Source organism: Mesocricetus auratus, unplaced genomic scaffold, assembly GCF_017639785.1.
Source record: "Mesocricetus auratus isolate SY011 unplaced genomic scaffold, BCM_Maur_2.0 Super-Scaffold_100676, whole genome shotgun sequence".
NCBI lineage: Eukaryota > Metazoa > Chordata > Mammalia > Rodentia > Cricetidae > Mesocricetus > Mesocricetus auratus.
In genome coordinates, this window is record NW_024429266.1 from 77,587,707 (window position 1) to 77,599,747 (window position 12,041).

Here is a 12,041-nt window from a genome sequence, read left to right on the forward strand (position 1 = left end):
ACTAGATATATTAAAGAAAAGTTTTAGAACATTTATTAATGTTTAAAATTAGTAATAAATGCCTACTGACAAAAACCTATATTAATATGCTTAATGTCAAAGTGTCTTCCTTGAAATTAAGTTTCTTATTTGGAATGTGTTGATTCAGAATTTGTTTCTTCAGACTGGCAGTTGGAGGACTTGCTTCCCATAGTAGTGTGTGGATGCCATTGGTTGTGATTTCCCCGGATTGATTTGCAGACACTGCCCACATGCCATGCCTTAGTCACTGCCCGACCTCAGCGGTGCTGCCACTTTTGTCCTCTCTGTGCCCTGTTTGAGCGCTGTGTTTACTAGAGAATTTTTGCCTTGTAAACCAAGTGATGTAGACTTTTATGTCTGTGGCTCCTTAGGATTTACTCTACTCTTACAACTATTCTTAATTTTAGTGAAAATGACAGTAATTAAGAAGTTAATCACAAAAGTCAAAACCAAATTCTTGAAAAACTTAGAGTTAGTTTTGGAACTTGTTTTCTAGAAATATTTTTAAGGAAGTTAAATAATGTGATAGAGTTTGGTTTCATTTACATTTTTTTCTTCGCCAAATGATACTTTCTTACAGATACTAGCACAGTGCTAGTTGAGGAACACTCGGGAGGGGTGTGTTTTCTTTTGTTTTTTATAATTGTGGTGTGAGTTGTGCAGTGTCTGGTACATGTAGAGGTCAGAGGACAGCTTTGAAGAGTCACCTGTCCTGTCCACTTTACCTGGATGCTGGGGACTGAACTCAAGTCTTGAGCAGCAAATCCTTCCGCCTGATGAACCATCACTAGCTCTGATGGGTATTTTTGATGTAAATAAAATTGCAAGAATTTGATCCATCTTTTATAACTGTGTTCTTTATTTGGCATATAGTATTTAATTTTCCAACATTTCGATAACTGTAAAGGCAGAGATAACACTTTTCAGACTAGTATGCTCAGTTTAACTTGAAGCTCTGTATGGATGACACCCGGAAGGGGAGAGGGCCTTGGAGTGTGAGGTTCGCATGCCGTACACTGAAGTTGTGCTGAAATCTTGGGTTTACCATGCACCAGGCAAGCCCCAGAAGATCTGCTTCCTCTAGGACAGACCTGTGCCCCTTCAGCCTGGTGCCTGGAAAGTATGCTTGGGGGTGGCTAATGAGGAGAAGGTATTTTTTTTAAGTTTATTTATTCATATATTTGAGTGAAGCTCAGCATTGGATATTGTGTTTTTCTCCTGTAGCTTCCAAAGGAATTGTCTTCTGAGACCTTTGACAAGGCCATCTTAAGAGCCCTGAATCAGGGTTCTCTAAAAAGGGAAGAGCGGCGGCACCCTGACCTGGAGCCCATCCTCAGGTAACAGCCACAGATGCTTAGGACAGACTGTTGAGGGAGACCAGAGACCCTTCCTCTGCATAGGCCTGGGCTCACAGCAGAAGGTAGCAACCCTGTTTGTCACTGTTGGTTCTTTTAACTTGAAGGTATCGTGAGTTAAACCTCTTAGGTTTTTGTTGTTGTTTTTCCATAAAATGTTATTAACGATGTCCTTGTCTGGTAGCTAGGCTTGGGAGAGACTGGACATCTAGGGAGTGGAAGAAAGTGACCTCCTCAGCTTGTGCTCACTGCCCCTTGCCCTCCTGGCACCCGGTGCTACTGAAGGTCAGGGCTTTGCCCTTGTGAAGGTGTTGTAGCATTGGGAATGTATGTGTTGCTCAGATGAAGGTTAAATATGGTCTCTGGTGTATTTAAACCCTACCTGTGTTCACTCCCAGAGCCATGCCTCATGAGTTGGGGGCCAGCAGGTTAATGGGTGATACAGGGTCCTTCCCTTCCCCCACAAATACAAGAGTGGGTATAAACAAGTTAACCTGCTTTGTGATGGGGATTTGAAAGGATCTTAGATTGTCACTCACATACAAGGGTTGCATAGGAAGGGAAAGACCGAAGGATCAAATACTAGAGAGGAAAGGGGAGTTACAGCTCTGTAGGTAGGGCGTGGTGGCTCACACCTTTAATCCCAGAATTTGTTCACATGGATCTCTGAATTAGAGGCCAGCCAGGGCTCCATAGTAACACCCTGTCTTTTAAAACAAAATGAAACAAGTCTATCATGTGCAAGATCTAAGAGAATAATTGAGTGCAGGAAACTAAGAAGCTGCACAGGAGCATCAGTGTTTCCCTGTTGTCTCAGTATAAAGAAAGTGGATGGTTGCATTTGTCTTGAAAGGAGGCTTTCCTCAGTAGAACATTAGGATAAGGCAAGGGGTTTTAGCAAAGTAACTCAGTCTTGGAAAAGTGAGCATTCAGATTTAAGCTGAACTGGGAAGAGTGGAGTGAGTCTGATCATGTAGAACATACAGCACTGAGAATCGTGGGAGTATTCCAGGTCACAAAGCACTAGAATCACATTGGGATTGGCATGGGATGTTCAAGACATGCATCCTGAGGTGGAGCAGTTGCTTACATGCCAGGGTTAGAGCTTGGTCGTGGCAGTTAGCAGCTTGCCCCTCCAAGATGCCAAGGAAGCAATTGCTGTTTGACTGGAAACTTAGTTATTAAAAGGCTAAGCAAAAGCATGACCATGTGGCTCAGGGTCAGGCTTAAGTGAGCCCCCTCTGGGTTGCCTTCCTAAGGGCAACTATGTCCCAGAGTGTTCCTAGGATCAGTGTGGCTGAGAAGGGGGAAAGTAAGATTGCTTGCTCCCCAATAGAGGAGGGGGGACTATTTCCATTGAATGGGACCTATTTCCTCTGAATCATGAACTCATTTGAACCATTTGAGTGGCTATAAAGTCTATCCCATCTGCTTTGTAACCCAGTGTTTGTACCTAAAATGTTCCCAGGTTTATGATTAATTGTTAAGGAGAGACTGGTTGAAATTGGCTTGCTTTCTGCTCAGACCCTGGCTTTCCATAGCTGGGCAAACTTTGAGCCCATTTTTAAGAACTAGCTGGTTTGATAGATGGATCATTGTCACGTGGCTTAGGTTTGCTTTCTTTCTATCTTCCTATAAGGTTAGTTTATTTTATGAAATCATGAATTTTTATCTATCTGTTTAGATTTTTGTGGCTTTCTTAGCTCTTTCAATGAAATAAGAATCAACAATGACAATTTGTCTTGTGTTATTTAGTTATGATGCTTAAAATGAAATTTCAGATGCTAGCTATGTCAGTCTTTGTTTTTGTGTCATCTGTCTCTTTTAAGATAATTTCCAGATTGTTGGTTAATTGTCAGGGATAGCTCAGTAGTAAAGGACATTTGGCATGTTACGCCATTTCTTACTTCAAAGTTAATTATATAAGCTGAATGTGGGTGGTATGGGCCTATAGTCCTCAGCACTGGTGCCCCAAGATGGGAAGATTACTTGAGCTCAGGAGTTACGATAAGCACAGGCAACATGAGAACCCATCTCCAGAAAGGTACTTAGAATATTATTGTTATATAAATTAACTTCTAAGAGTTGAACATTGAAAACAGAATCTATATAAAGCAAAAGCAAGAGGAGTCTGGGCCTAGCAGCATGGCCAGGCTGGCATGAGCTATAGGAGTTCAGGGCAATTCTGACTGACTGAGACCTTATCCCCAAATAAGAATTAGGAAAAATAAGTAAAAACAGGGCTGGGGACAGCTAGGTGGCCAAGTTCTTGCCTAACTGTTTGAGGGCTGCAGGTCGGTTCCCAGCACTCCTGCAGGGCCCTTTGGTTTTCTAAGGTGAGTTAGAATCATGGTGTAGTGCAGACTAAACCTTCCATATGCTGTGGTGGTACCCTGTCACTGTGCTCCCTGCTTCCTAGAACCCCTGACATCACAAGCTTCACAGCCTCTCCTCACATGTGAGGAGGCCCCTCGATAGGACAGCCAAGTGATGCACAGCTGTGTGCATGAGGAGGAGGGAGCTTTGCAGGCCTCTTTCTGACTAGAAAAGCAGCTTTGGAAACTGCCCCATAAAAAATAAATCTATGTTTAGGAGATTCTTTTTTTTTTTTTGGTTTTTCGAGGCAGGGTTTCTCTGTATTGTTTTGGAGGCTTTCTTGGAACTCGCTTTGTTTAGTAGATTCTTGCAAATGGGTTTTGTTAAAGTTTCCTTGTTCCTGTGTAAATACACCAGAAAAATAATACTTTCTTTGGGGAAAGGTTTGGCTTACCACCTCTTACCCCCCCACACACACTCACACACCCTGCCCCATCCCACACACACACACACTCACACACCCTGCCCCATCCCCCCCCACACACACTCACACACCCTGCCCCATCCCCCCCCCACACTCACACCCTGCCCCATCCCACACACATACACACACTCACACACCCTCCCCGTCCCTTCTCCCCTGTCACTTACATTGACTTTAATCTGAATGGAGACTACAGATGTGTACACTGGTAGTTAATGTAACTCTTCTTCTTACGCAGGCAGCTATTTTCAACTTCATCCCAGGCTTTTCTTCAGAGTCAGAAAGTACGCAGCTTCTTCCGGTCACTGTCCTCGGAGTCTCAGCACAGTGTCAGTAAGTGCCCTCCGCTCCTCAGTGGGAATCTGGGAAGTGTTTTTGTTTTGTTTTGTATTTGGGATTTTTATAGGGTTTGTTTGTTGCTTGGCTTTCGTGTCTTACCATGCTACCTTGTTGTTCAAACTTGAAGAACTTTAGCTAAAAGTTAAGGAATAGAAACATGCAGTTAAGAAATATTTGGCCTCTTCAGTGAACTTTACACTGTAGCTTTAAAGATAATGACCCAGTGAGTGCAATAGAACCAAGTAGACTTGCTTGCGTAACTGTTGGCTGCTCTGGGGCAGGGTGTGCCGTGTCCCTTCCTGTAGTACCATCCTGTGCTGACTGTTATAGTCCCTTAGCCTTATCCATCTCTGCCACCTGCACATAGTCAGCACTTGCAGCCCAGCCTGTCCTAGACAAAGGACGCTGTCCTCTATTGGCTCTTCCCAGCCTTTCTGTTGTCTTCAGTTGGGCTTTGTTTTGCTCTGTTTGTGTACTACTACTTACAAAACGTTGCTGTGTACCCCATCTCAGAACTATTGTGGGGATACATTTTACTTGTTAATTCTCTGAAAAAGATCTTAGAAGTTTGGTAAGAAATCAGGTGTTAATGAAAGTCCTTGAGCTCCCTTGGACCCCTTAGGCTATAGCTCCTTGAAAGCTCAGCTCTTCACAGAGCCTGTGGCTTACTATTCTGGGTTCTGTGTGGCCATCGCTGTCACTGCCCCTTGAGTTTTCCCAGTCTTGCTTCTATGTGTTGTGCTTTCCTGTCTCAGTGTTCATCAGTCCTCTCTGTGTTCAATCTTATACCAGTTCTCCTCAGCCTGACTTTTGAACAGATACGTTGCCAATAATGCTGATACGTTCCACAGATATTTTCTACTCACTGTAAGCACAGCCAGTATTTTGAGGAACATTATCTCTTTAAATCTTTCCTTTTGTTTTCAGTTGTCATTTTTATATACCTAAAGGAAAAAGAAAATGCATGCCTCCTCAGTTTGAGATATAAAAAGAGAGATTAAAAAGTATGATTAACTGTTCAATGTGTATTAGTTTCCAAGTTTCGCTAACTGCTAGAGTGTCACGTGTGGTGCGCAGGTACATGCCTCAAGTGTTTGGAACCTAGTTAGCCGTTAGGATCAAAAGTTTACTTCTGTGACTAGTTGACTGGGACAAGATGTGCAACTGTGTGGCTCCGTGGCTGAGTTTCTGCCTGAATAAGTGACAGTGCTTCTTCAACTCGTAGTTATTCTGGAGCTCTGTAGACTTAACCGTCAGCACTTCTCCCCAAGTCAAAATGTTAGATTTCTTTTAATAGTATCTACCAGTAGCACCTGGTTCATTTTAAAAAGGTGTTGAAACAGAGTTAAGCTTCTAGCACAGATTATCTCCCTGCCGAGGAAAGTTACGCACTTGGGAAGCATGTATATACATAAGACAGAGTCTCTTGAGGGCTTGGCAAGGTTTTAAATTCATAAGCAATGCTAAGGATCCTGGCAGATTTTATCTGAAGATTGAACACGTAAAATACTGTTGAATGTACACATCCTGAATTGTGGGGAAACTTGTCAGCAGTCTATATATATGTGTGTGTGAGTTGTTTTGCTGAAGAATATCATAGTGTTTTCAGGGTTCATTTGCACACTTAAAAAAACAAAACAAAACCTCTACCTTTTGTTACCCTGGGATAGAGAACAGTGTCCCATATGCTCATAGATAACTCTTGGGATCCCCTGCTGTCAGAATGGGTCCTGTGGGTCAGTGCTGACCCACAATCATTGCTCCATAACAAAAGAGATTGAGTTTTATAGCAATTCAGTATTGCCACAGTGTTGTTGCAGGGTTTAAAAAATAACAGTGTACAACAAACTAGAAGTTTAAGGAAGTTTAGACAGTAGACAGCAGAGGCACATTCTCCATGTAGTCCTGTGGTGGGTGAATATCCTGGGGTTGGCTGGTGTGGGATGACTTGCTCAGCCAGCTGGTGCCTGAGGGAGCAGCTTGTTCCAAGACTGCAGTCAAATACTCCTGTGCATTCTTGAAGTCCTACCTTGGAGAAAGGTTCTTTGACCAGTAACCCTTCACTCTCCTCTTGTTGGGGCAGAGGGATAATCATACTTATTTTCTTTATCTCACTATTATAATTTTCCCAGAGTTAGTAGTATTGAATTATTTCCTGCAGATAACTTACAGTCCTCTCTGAAGACTTCTAAGATATTAGAACACTTAAAAGAAGACAGCTCAGAAGCTTCAAGTCAAGAAGAAGGTAATTGTAGACTCACTAGACTAAGTCTGCATACACTGTCCCAGTCAGAACAGAGTCAGGAGAACCCAGTTACAGACAGGGGCATTGGGATGTGTCAAATGAATGGCATTGCAGTACAGAGGACAAGGAAGAGGTTGTGGTGGTGGCACATTTGTCTTCCTATATGATGTGTTGTGTTAATCAGATCCCACCATATGTCATGCACAGAACTTTCAAGGGAATACAACTTTTTGCAAAATGGAGAGTTTAAAGTTTTATGTGTAAACCCAGGGAGAGAAGGTTTTGTTTACTAAGGCTGTAAACATGACTGTACATATGACTAAGCAAGAACTTAATATATGACCAAGGAGCCCAGATACTTTTAGAAGACAGTCCACAGGGAGTTGACAGGAAGAAGACCAGTTGCTCACAATGGAAGGATCCTCCTCCAGAAATCAGTGAAAAAGTCATCCTAGGAAGTTTATGGATGGCGAAGCCCTCAAGCTCATGAGCGTACAGCCTCACGGGTAATCGAGAAGGAAAGGGAAGGACAGTGAGACAAGTGCACATTCTGCAGGCTGGGGACTCATTTCCAGTCTGACGCCACGCACTGTGGCAGTAAGAGCACGGGCGTTTTGGATGAGATGCAAATTGCCAACGTGTTTGCACAGAATTTGGCATGATGCAGTGAAGCTGGAGATGGCGGCTGCTGCCTGCTGACTGTGCATCTGTGAAACTTGCCCCTGTGCAGGCTGCAGCGTGGTTTGTAGCCACAAGTGCCAGAGCGTGTTTCAGCTAAGTAGTGATGTCTGCTGGGCAGGAGTTAAAAGGATATTTGTAGCATATTCAACACTCCACAGCCCAGTATGAGTTTATAATGGCCATACATATGCAAGTAGTTAAATGGAACTTTCACTGGAGTGCTTCAACAGCATAGATAGTAGTTAGACCTCTGTAGAGGGGAGGAGTGGAGTGAAGAGAGACCCTTAGCCTTACCTCATACATTGTATCTTTTTTTAAAGCAACTAGAAAGTAGTCTGGTACATGGGTATATGTATTTCTGAGAGACTTTAAAACATATGGACATCATTTTTTAAAGAGAAATAAATAGTTTTACCTGAAGTAAATCCAGTTTGAAGTAACACACTCATAGTAAATTTGCATAATCTTGAGCAAGATTGGTATGTACATTTGAGGTAATTTGGTATTGTGTTGGGTAATTAGAGATGTGTTAAGTATATTCTACAAACTGAAAGTGGTGGTGCCCAGTGGTAGTCCAGGACCCAGTATGGTGAGGCAGGAGTTGGAATCAGAGGTCAACCTGTACTGTATAGTGGACCCTGTCTCACAGAGATAAGCATAAACTCCCCTTGTGCTGGGAACTGGGTTGCAGTCTTCGGCAGGGACCATCAGTGTTGAGCTGCTTCAGTTTGTACGACATGTCCTGAATTAATCGTGGTTTTTTTTTTCTGCCCTAGATGTGTTACAGCACACCATAATGCACAAGAAACATGCTGGGAAGAGTCCGGCAGTGAAGTAGGTATCTGACTTCTACAGCAAATGTCTTTGTGCTCCTTGGAGTCATTACCATTTAGTTAAGTTTCTCATGTATTTATCGTGTATTTATCGGCTGAGACTCTGCCATTTTGCTTTCTCTCTCTCTCTCTCTCTCTCTTTTTTTTTTTTTTGGTCTTGCTGCTCTCTTTTTCCTCCTTCCTTGCTGCCTTTTGGAGGAAAATCTTCTCGCGGCAGCTGTGTTTTGTTCTTCTGGTGGTTACCCTAAAAATTGTAATGCACCTTTCACCTCGTTAAGTCTAATGTTAATTTGTGCTTGCAGTATTTCTCAAGTAATCTGAGGAACTTGGAGCACTGTAACTTCACTTTTTTTCCCCTGAGTTATAAATCGTAATCATCATGCATTTTCATTCTCTTCATAGCTTTAAATTTTGTGGTGCCCTTTTCCAGTGTTGTTCTTGATCCCTTTTTGCTCCTCTCATCCCTAAGCATCCACCTGTGATGGTTTTCCTTTTAAATGAAAGCACTGTTTCCTGACATATATCATATATGGTAAATGCAGTTAGCTTTTGTGTGTGTGTGTGTGTGTACATTTGGTATTACTAGATATTGGACATAGGTACTCACAAATGCAGGTAAGCCTTCTATCACTGAGCTACACTTAACTGATTGCAGTTTAAGTTTTTATCTGAAGGAAAAAAATATAGTTTGCCTTCATTAAAAAATTTTTTTATTAAACTTGATCATGGTGGATGATTTTTCTGATGTGTTCTTGAATCCGGTTTGTGAGTATTTTATTGAGTATTTTTGCATCGATGTTCATGAGGGAAATTGGTCTATAGTTCTCTTTCTTAGTTGTGTCTTGGGTATCAAGGTAATTGTAGCTTTTGCATTTATTTTACATACCTACCACAGTTTCCCCTCCCTTCTCTCCTGTTCCTTTCTCCTACCTCCCATCTACCCCTCCCCTAACCACTCCTCCTCCATCTCTATCGAGAAAGGGGCAGGCCTCCCATGGGAGTTAACAAAACAGTTGCCTTCATTTTTTAAAAATCCTTTTTACTTGGTATGTGATTCTAGGTTGGCAGTTGTTTTCTGTTAGCTCTTTGAATCTCTGCTTGACTGTCTTCTGGTCATACGGTTTTCACCTGTTGTGTGAGAACCCCATCAGCCACCTTTGATGTCTCTGGCAGCTCACATAAAATCATTTGATTTCTAGCCCACATGGCAATAGCTCTGCCCCACTCACTCAGTTGCCGCAAGGCTTCCTGGTTTCCGAACTGGGGCCCTTGCTGATTGTGTGGGCACCTGCTTCCTCTCTTTATAGATGATCTTGGAGCTCCTTTGCATATGACAGGCAGCCCTTGCTCCTCCTCTCTGAGATCCCCTCAAGAACCGTCGCTTTAGAACAGTCTCTGCTGTTCTTTTGGTAGTTTTTCCTCCTGGTGCTTTTGGAGTTTGCTCACCTGTCTATGATAGACTTTGTAGCTGTTTTTGTATTTATTCTGCTTCTAGAATCTGTAACATTATGTTTTTTGATTTTACAAAATTCCTAGCTTATGCCGTCAGATATTCCTTCTGTTCTGTTCTCCTGAGCCATCTTGTTAGAGTCACTGAGGTCCTTATGAATGGGGCTGTTCACACACCCTGCTTGTCTTTTACATTTCTATGTTACTTTTTTTTTTCTTCTCCTGTGTATTTTCTTCAGACTAAACTCCTTTCAGTTCTCCTCATCATCAGCTTCCAAACCACTACATTATTCACACCATTTTGCAGCTGAAGATTTTACATTTGGTTCTTCCAGCGACTGTATTCAACACCCACAGTCTATCCCCAGAAACTTCATTCTCTGGGTACTTTAGTTCCATGCTGTGGTCTGTATTTGGAGGGGTTTCCAGGCGCTCTGTGTTGACCCTTCGTACTGTTCATACAGATCTTCACTCAGCACTTCTTACCTCATCCAGGCTGTGCAGTGTCTCTGTTGAGCTGACTGACGGTGGAGCAGGGACCCCTCAGTCACAGACACTTACGGCAAGTAGACACTTAATGATACATTAGATACTCACGTCTTAGAATATACCTGTTTCCATATGCTGCTATAGCAATCACTAGACACTCCAAAAACAGAAACTAAGAGGTTAGAGCAAGGGTTCCTGTAGCTTCTTCATTGAGGTGGTAGAATAGGCAACATTGTGTGCACAGACTTCACACTGTCGTCTGCTTTCCTTTGCCTAGCAGTGTTGGCACAAGCTGTTCTCCATTGGATGGGCTTACCGTGCAGTATGCAGAGCAGAATGGAATTGTGGACTGGAGGAACCAAGGCTGTGCCACCATCCAGCACCCAGAGCACTGTGTGACCTCTGCTGACCAAGTATGTGTCAGGTTGGCTTTGGCACCATTTGGTTAAAGTATTGCTGCTCTGTTTTTCCTAAGAAATGAGTACTGTAAGCATTCTGTTTATCTGGTAAGAAGTGAGGGAACATTCCAGTGTGAGGCTTTAACCTTATATGTAATTCCTCAGGGGTCTGAAAAGATGTGATTGTGTAAGACGAATGCAATTTAGTAAGATACTTGAAGCCTTTAGTTCTAGGGGTTCATTAAATTGTTCCAATTTATCATTATTATTATTAATTTTGGTCTCAAAAGGATTATCCACCTGTAACTTGATATGAAGATAGGAATTTTCAAGCTAACCTTTCCTCGTAGGTGTTCAGGCAGGTTCACCCTCTTCCTTGCATGTAATAAGTGAATGCTTGCTTTCTTATGAACTGCTGTGATGAGAGGGGAGTGCTGGTGGGGCATTTAGTATAATATGCCACCACTGTGTTGCCAGTGTTTCCTATCCAGAAGAGTGTATGTGGACTTTATTATGTTTCTGACAATACACTGATCCACATCTTTTTTTTTTTTAATGGACAAAAGCGTATTTTGAGAAATCGTAAGCTGTCACTGTCATAATTAATGGTCTCCTTGTTAAAGGCATCTGATTCTTCTTTCCTTCTGTTCCAATGTGTATGGCCTCTCCTAAGTGTGACAAATATGTCAGTTTTACTGACCCGAACTTCACATGAAGACCCATAGCCAATACCAATCCTTGATCACAGTCTGCTTGGACAGTTAGTCTTCTTTGTCCTTAGAGGGAGCGCCCAGTGCTCAGCAGAGTACCTGGAAACCTTGTGTCTTCCTATGCATAAACTTTACAAGTGGGCCTAATGCAGGGTTAACAACAGTCACTGCTATTATATAGTTAGTTGTAACAGTGTAGTATCATAATTTATGTTGTTGTATTCGTGTGTGCTTAGCTGCTCTCAGGCAAGTAGTGAATATGGTATAGATGTGCTAGGTAAGGGATACTTGTGTCCAGGAGGGGGGAACAAAGTGAGATTTCACCACGCTGTACTCAGAAAAGGGATTTAAGACAGAACATGTTCACTTCTGCAAGTATCCATTACTATGCTTTTGACTTGTTGAATCTAGAAAGTCAAAGTGCAATAATCAAGGAGACCTGCCATCATATAAAGGAAAATCGAGATCTGTTGTAGAAGAACAGTTTTCTCATTATCAGTATTAAATATTTGTCATAGAATATATACATTTAGTGCTTCTGTAGGTAACTTCAGAAGTAGGCTGGAAATGAAAATTTGTTAGTCCGTGATGGAGACTAGTAGAATAAAGATACCTATAGCAATGTTTGGTATAGCTGAGGTCTGTTTGTTTTTTATTTCTACTAGCATTCTGCTGAAAAACGAAGCTTATCTTCAGTAAATAAGAAGAAAGGGAAGCCACA

At 42.2% G+C, this 12,041-nt stretch overlaps 1 protein-coding gene across 11 annotated transcripts in view; it reads left to right on the plus strand.

The window, feature by feature from the left end:
- Zcchc2 (zinc finger CCHC-type containing 2) overlaps positions 1–12,041 on the plus strand; it is a 50,024-nt gene that overhangs the window by 21,489 nt on the left and 16,494 nt on the right. For 7 of the 11 annotated variants that reach the window (XR_005873754.1, XM_040737535.1, XM_040737541.1 and 4 more), the window contains 6 exons: positions 1,246–1,358; positions 4,415–4,509; positions 6,677–6,760; positions 8,218–8,275; positions 10,490–10,625; positions 11,986–12,041. The exon at positions 11,986–12,041 is cut by the window's right edge and continues 9 nt beyond it. Coding sequence is in view for 10 of the 11 variants with exons in the window: in XM_040737535.1 (XP_040593469.1) it covers positions 1,246–1,358; positions 4,415–4,509; positions 6,677–6,760; positions 8,218–8,275; positions 10,490–10,625; positions 11,986–12,041 (542 nt within the window). In the remaining variant the exon portion in view is untranslated. The remainder of the gene's footprint in view (positions 1–1,245; positions 1,359–4,414; positions 4,510–6,676; positions 6,761–8,217; positions 8,276–10,489; positions 10,626–11,985) is intronic. The other 4 variants (XM_040737534.1, XM_040737540.1, XM_040737537.1 and 1 more) reach the window with 3 other exon arrangements.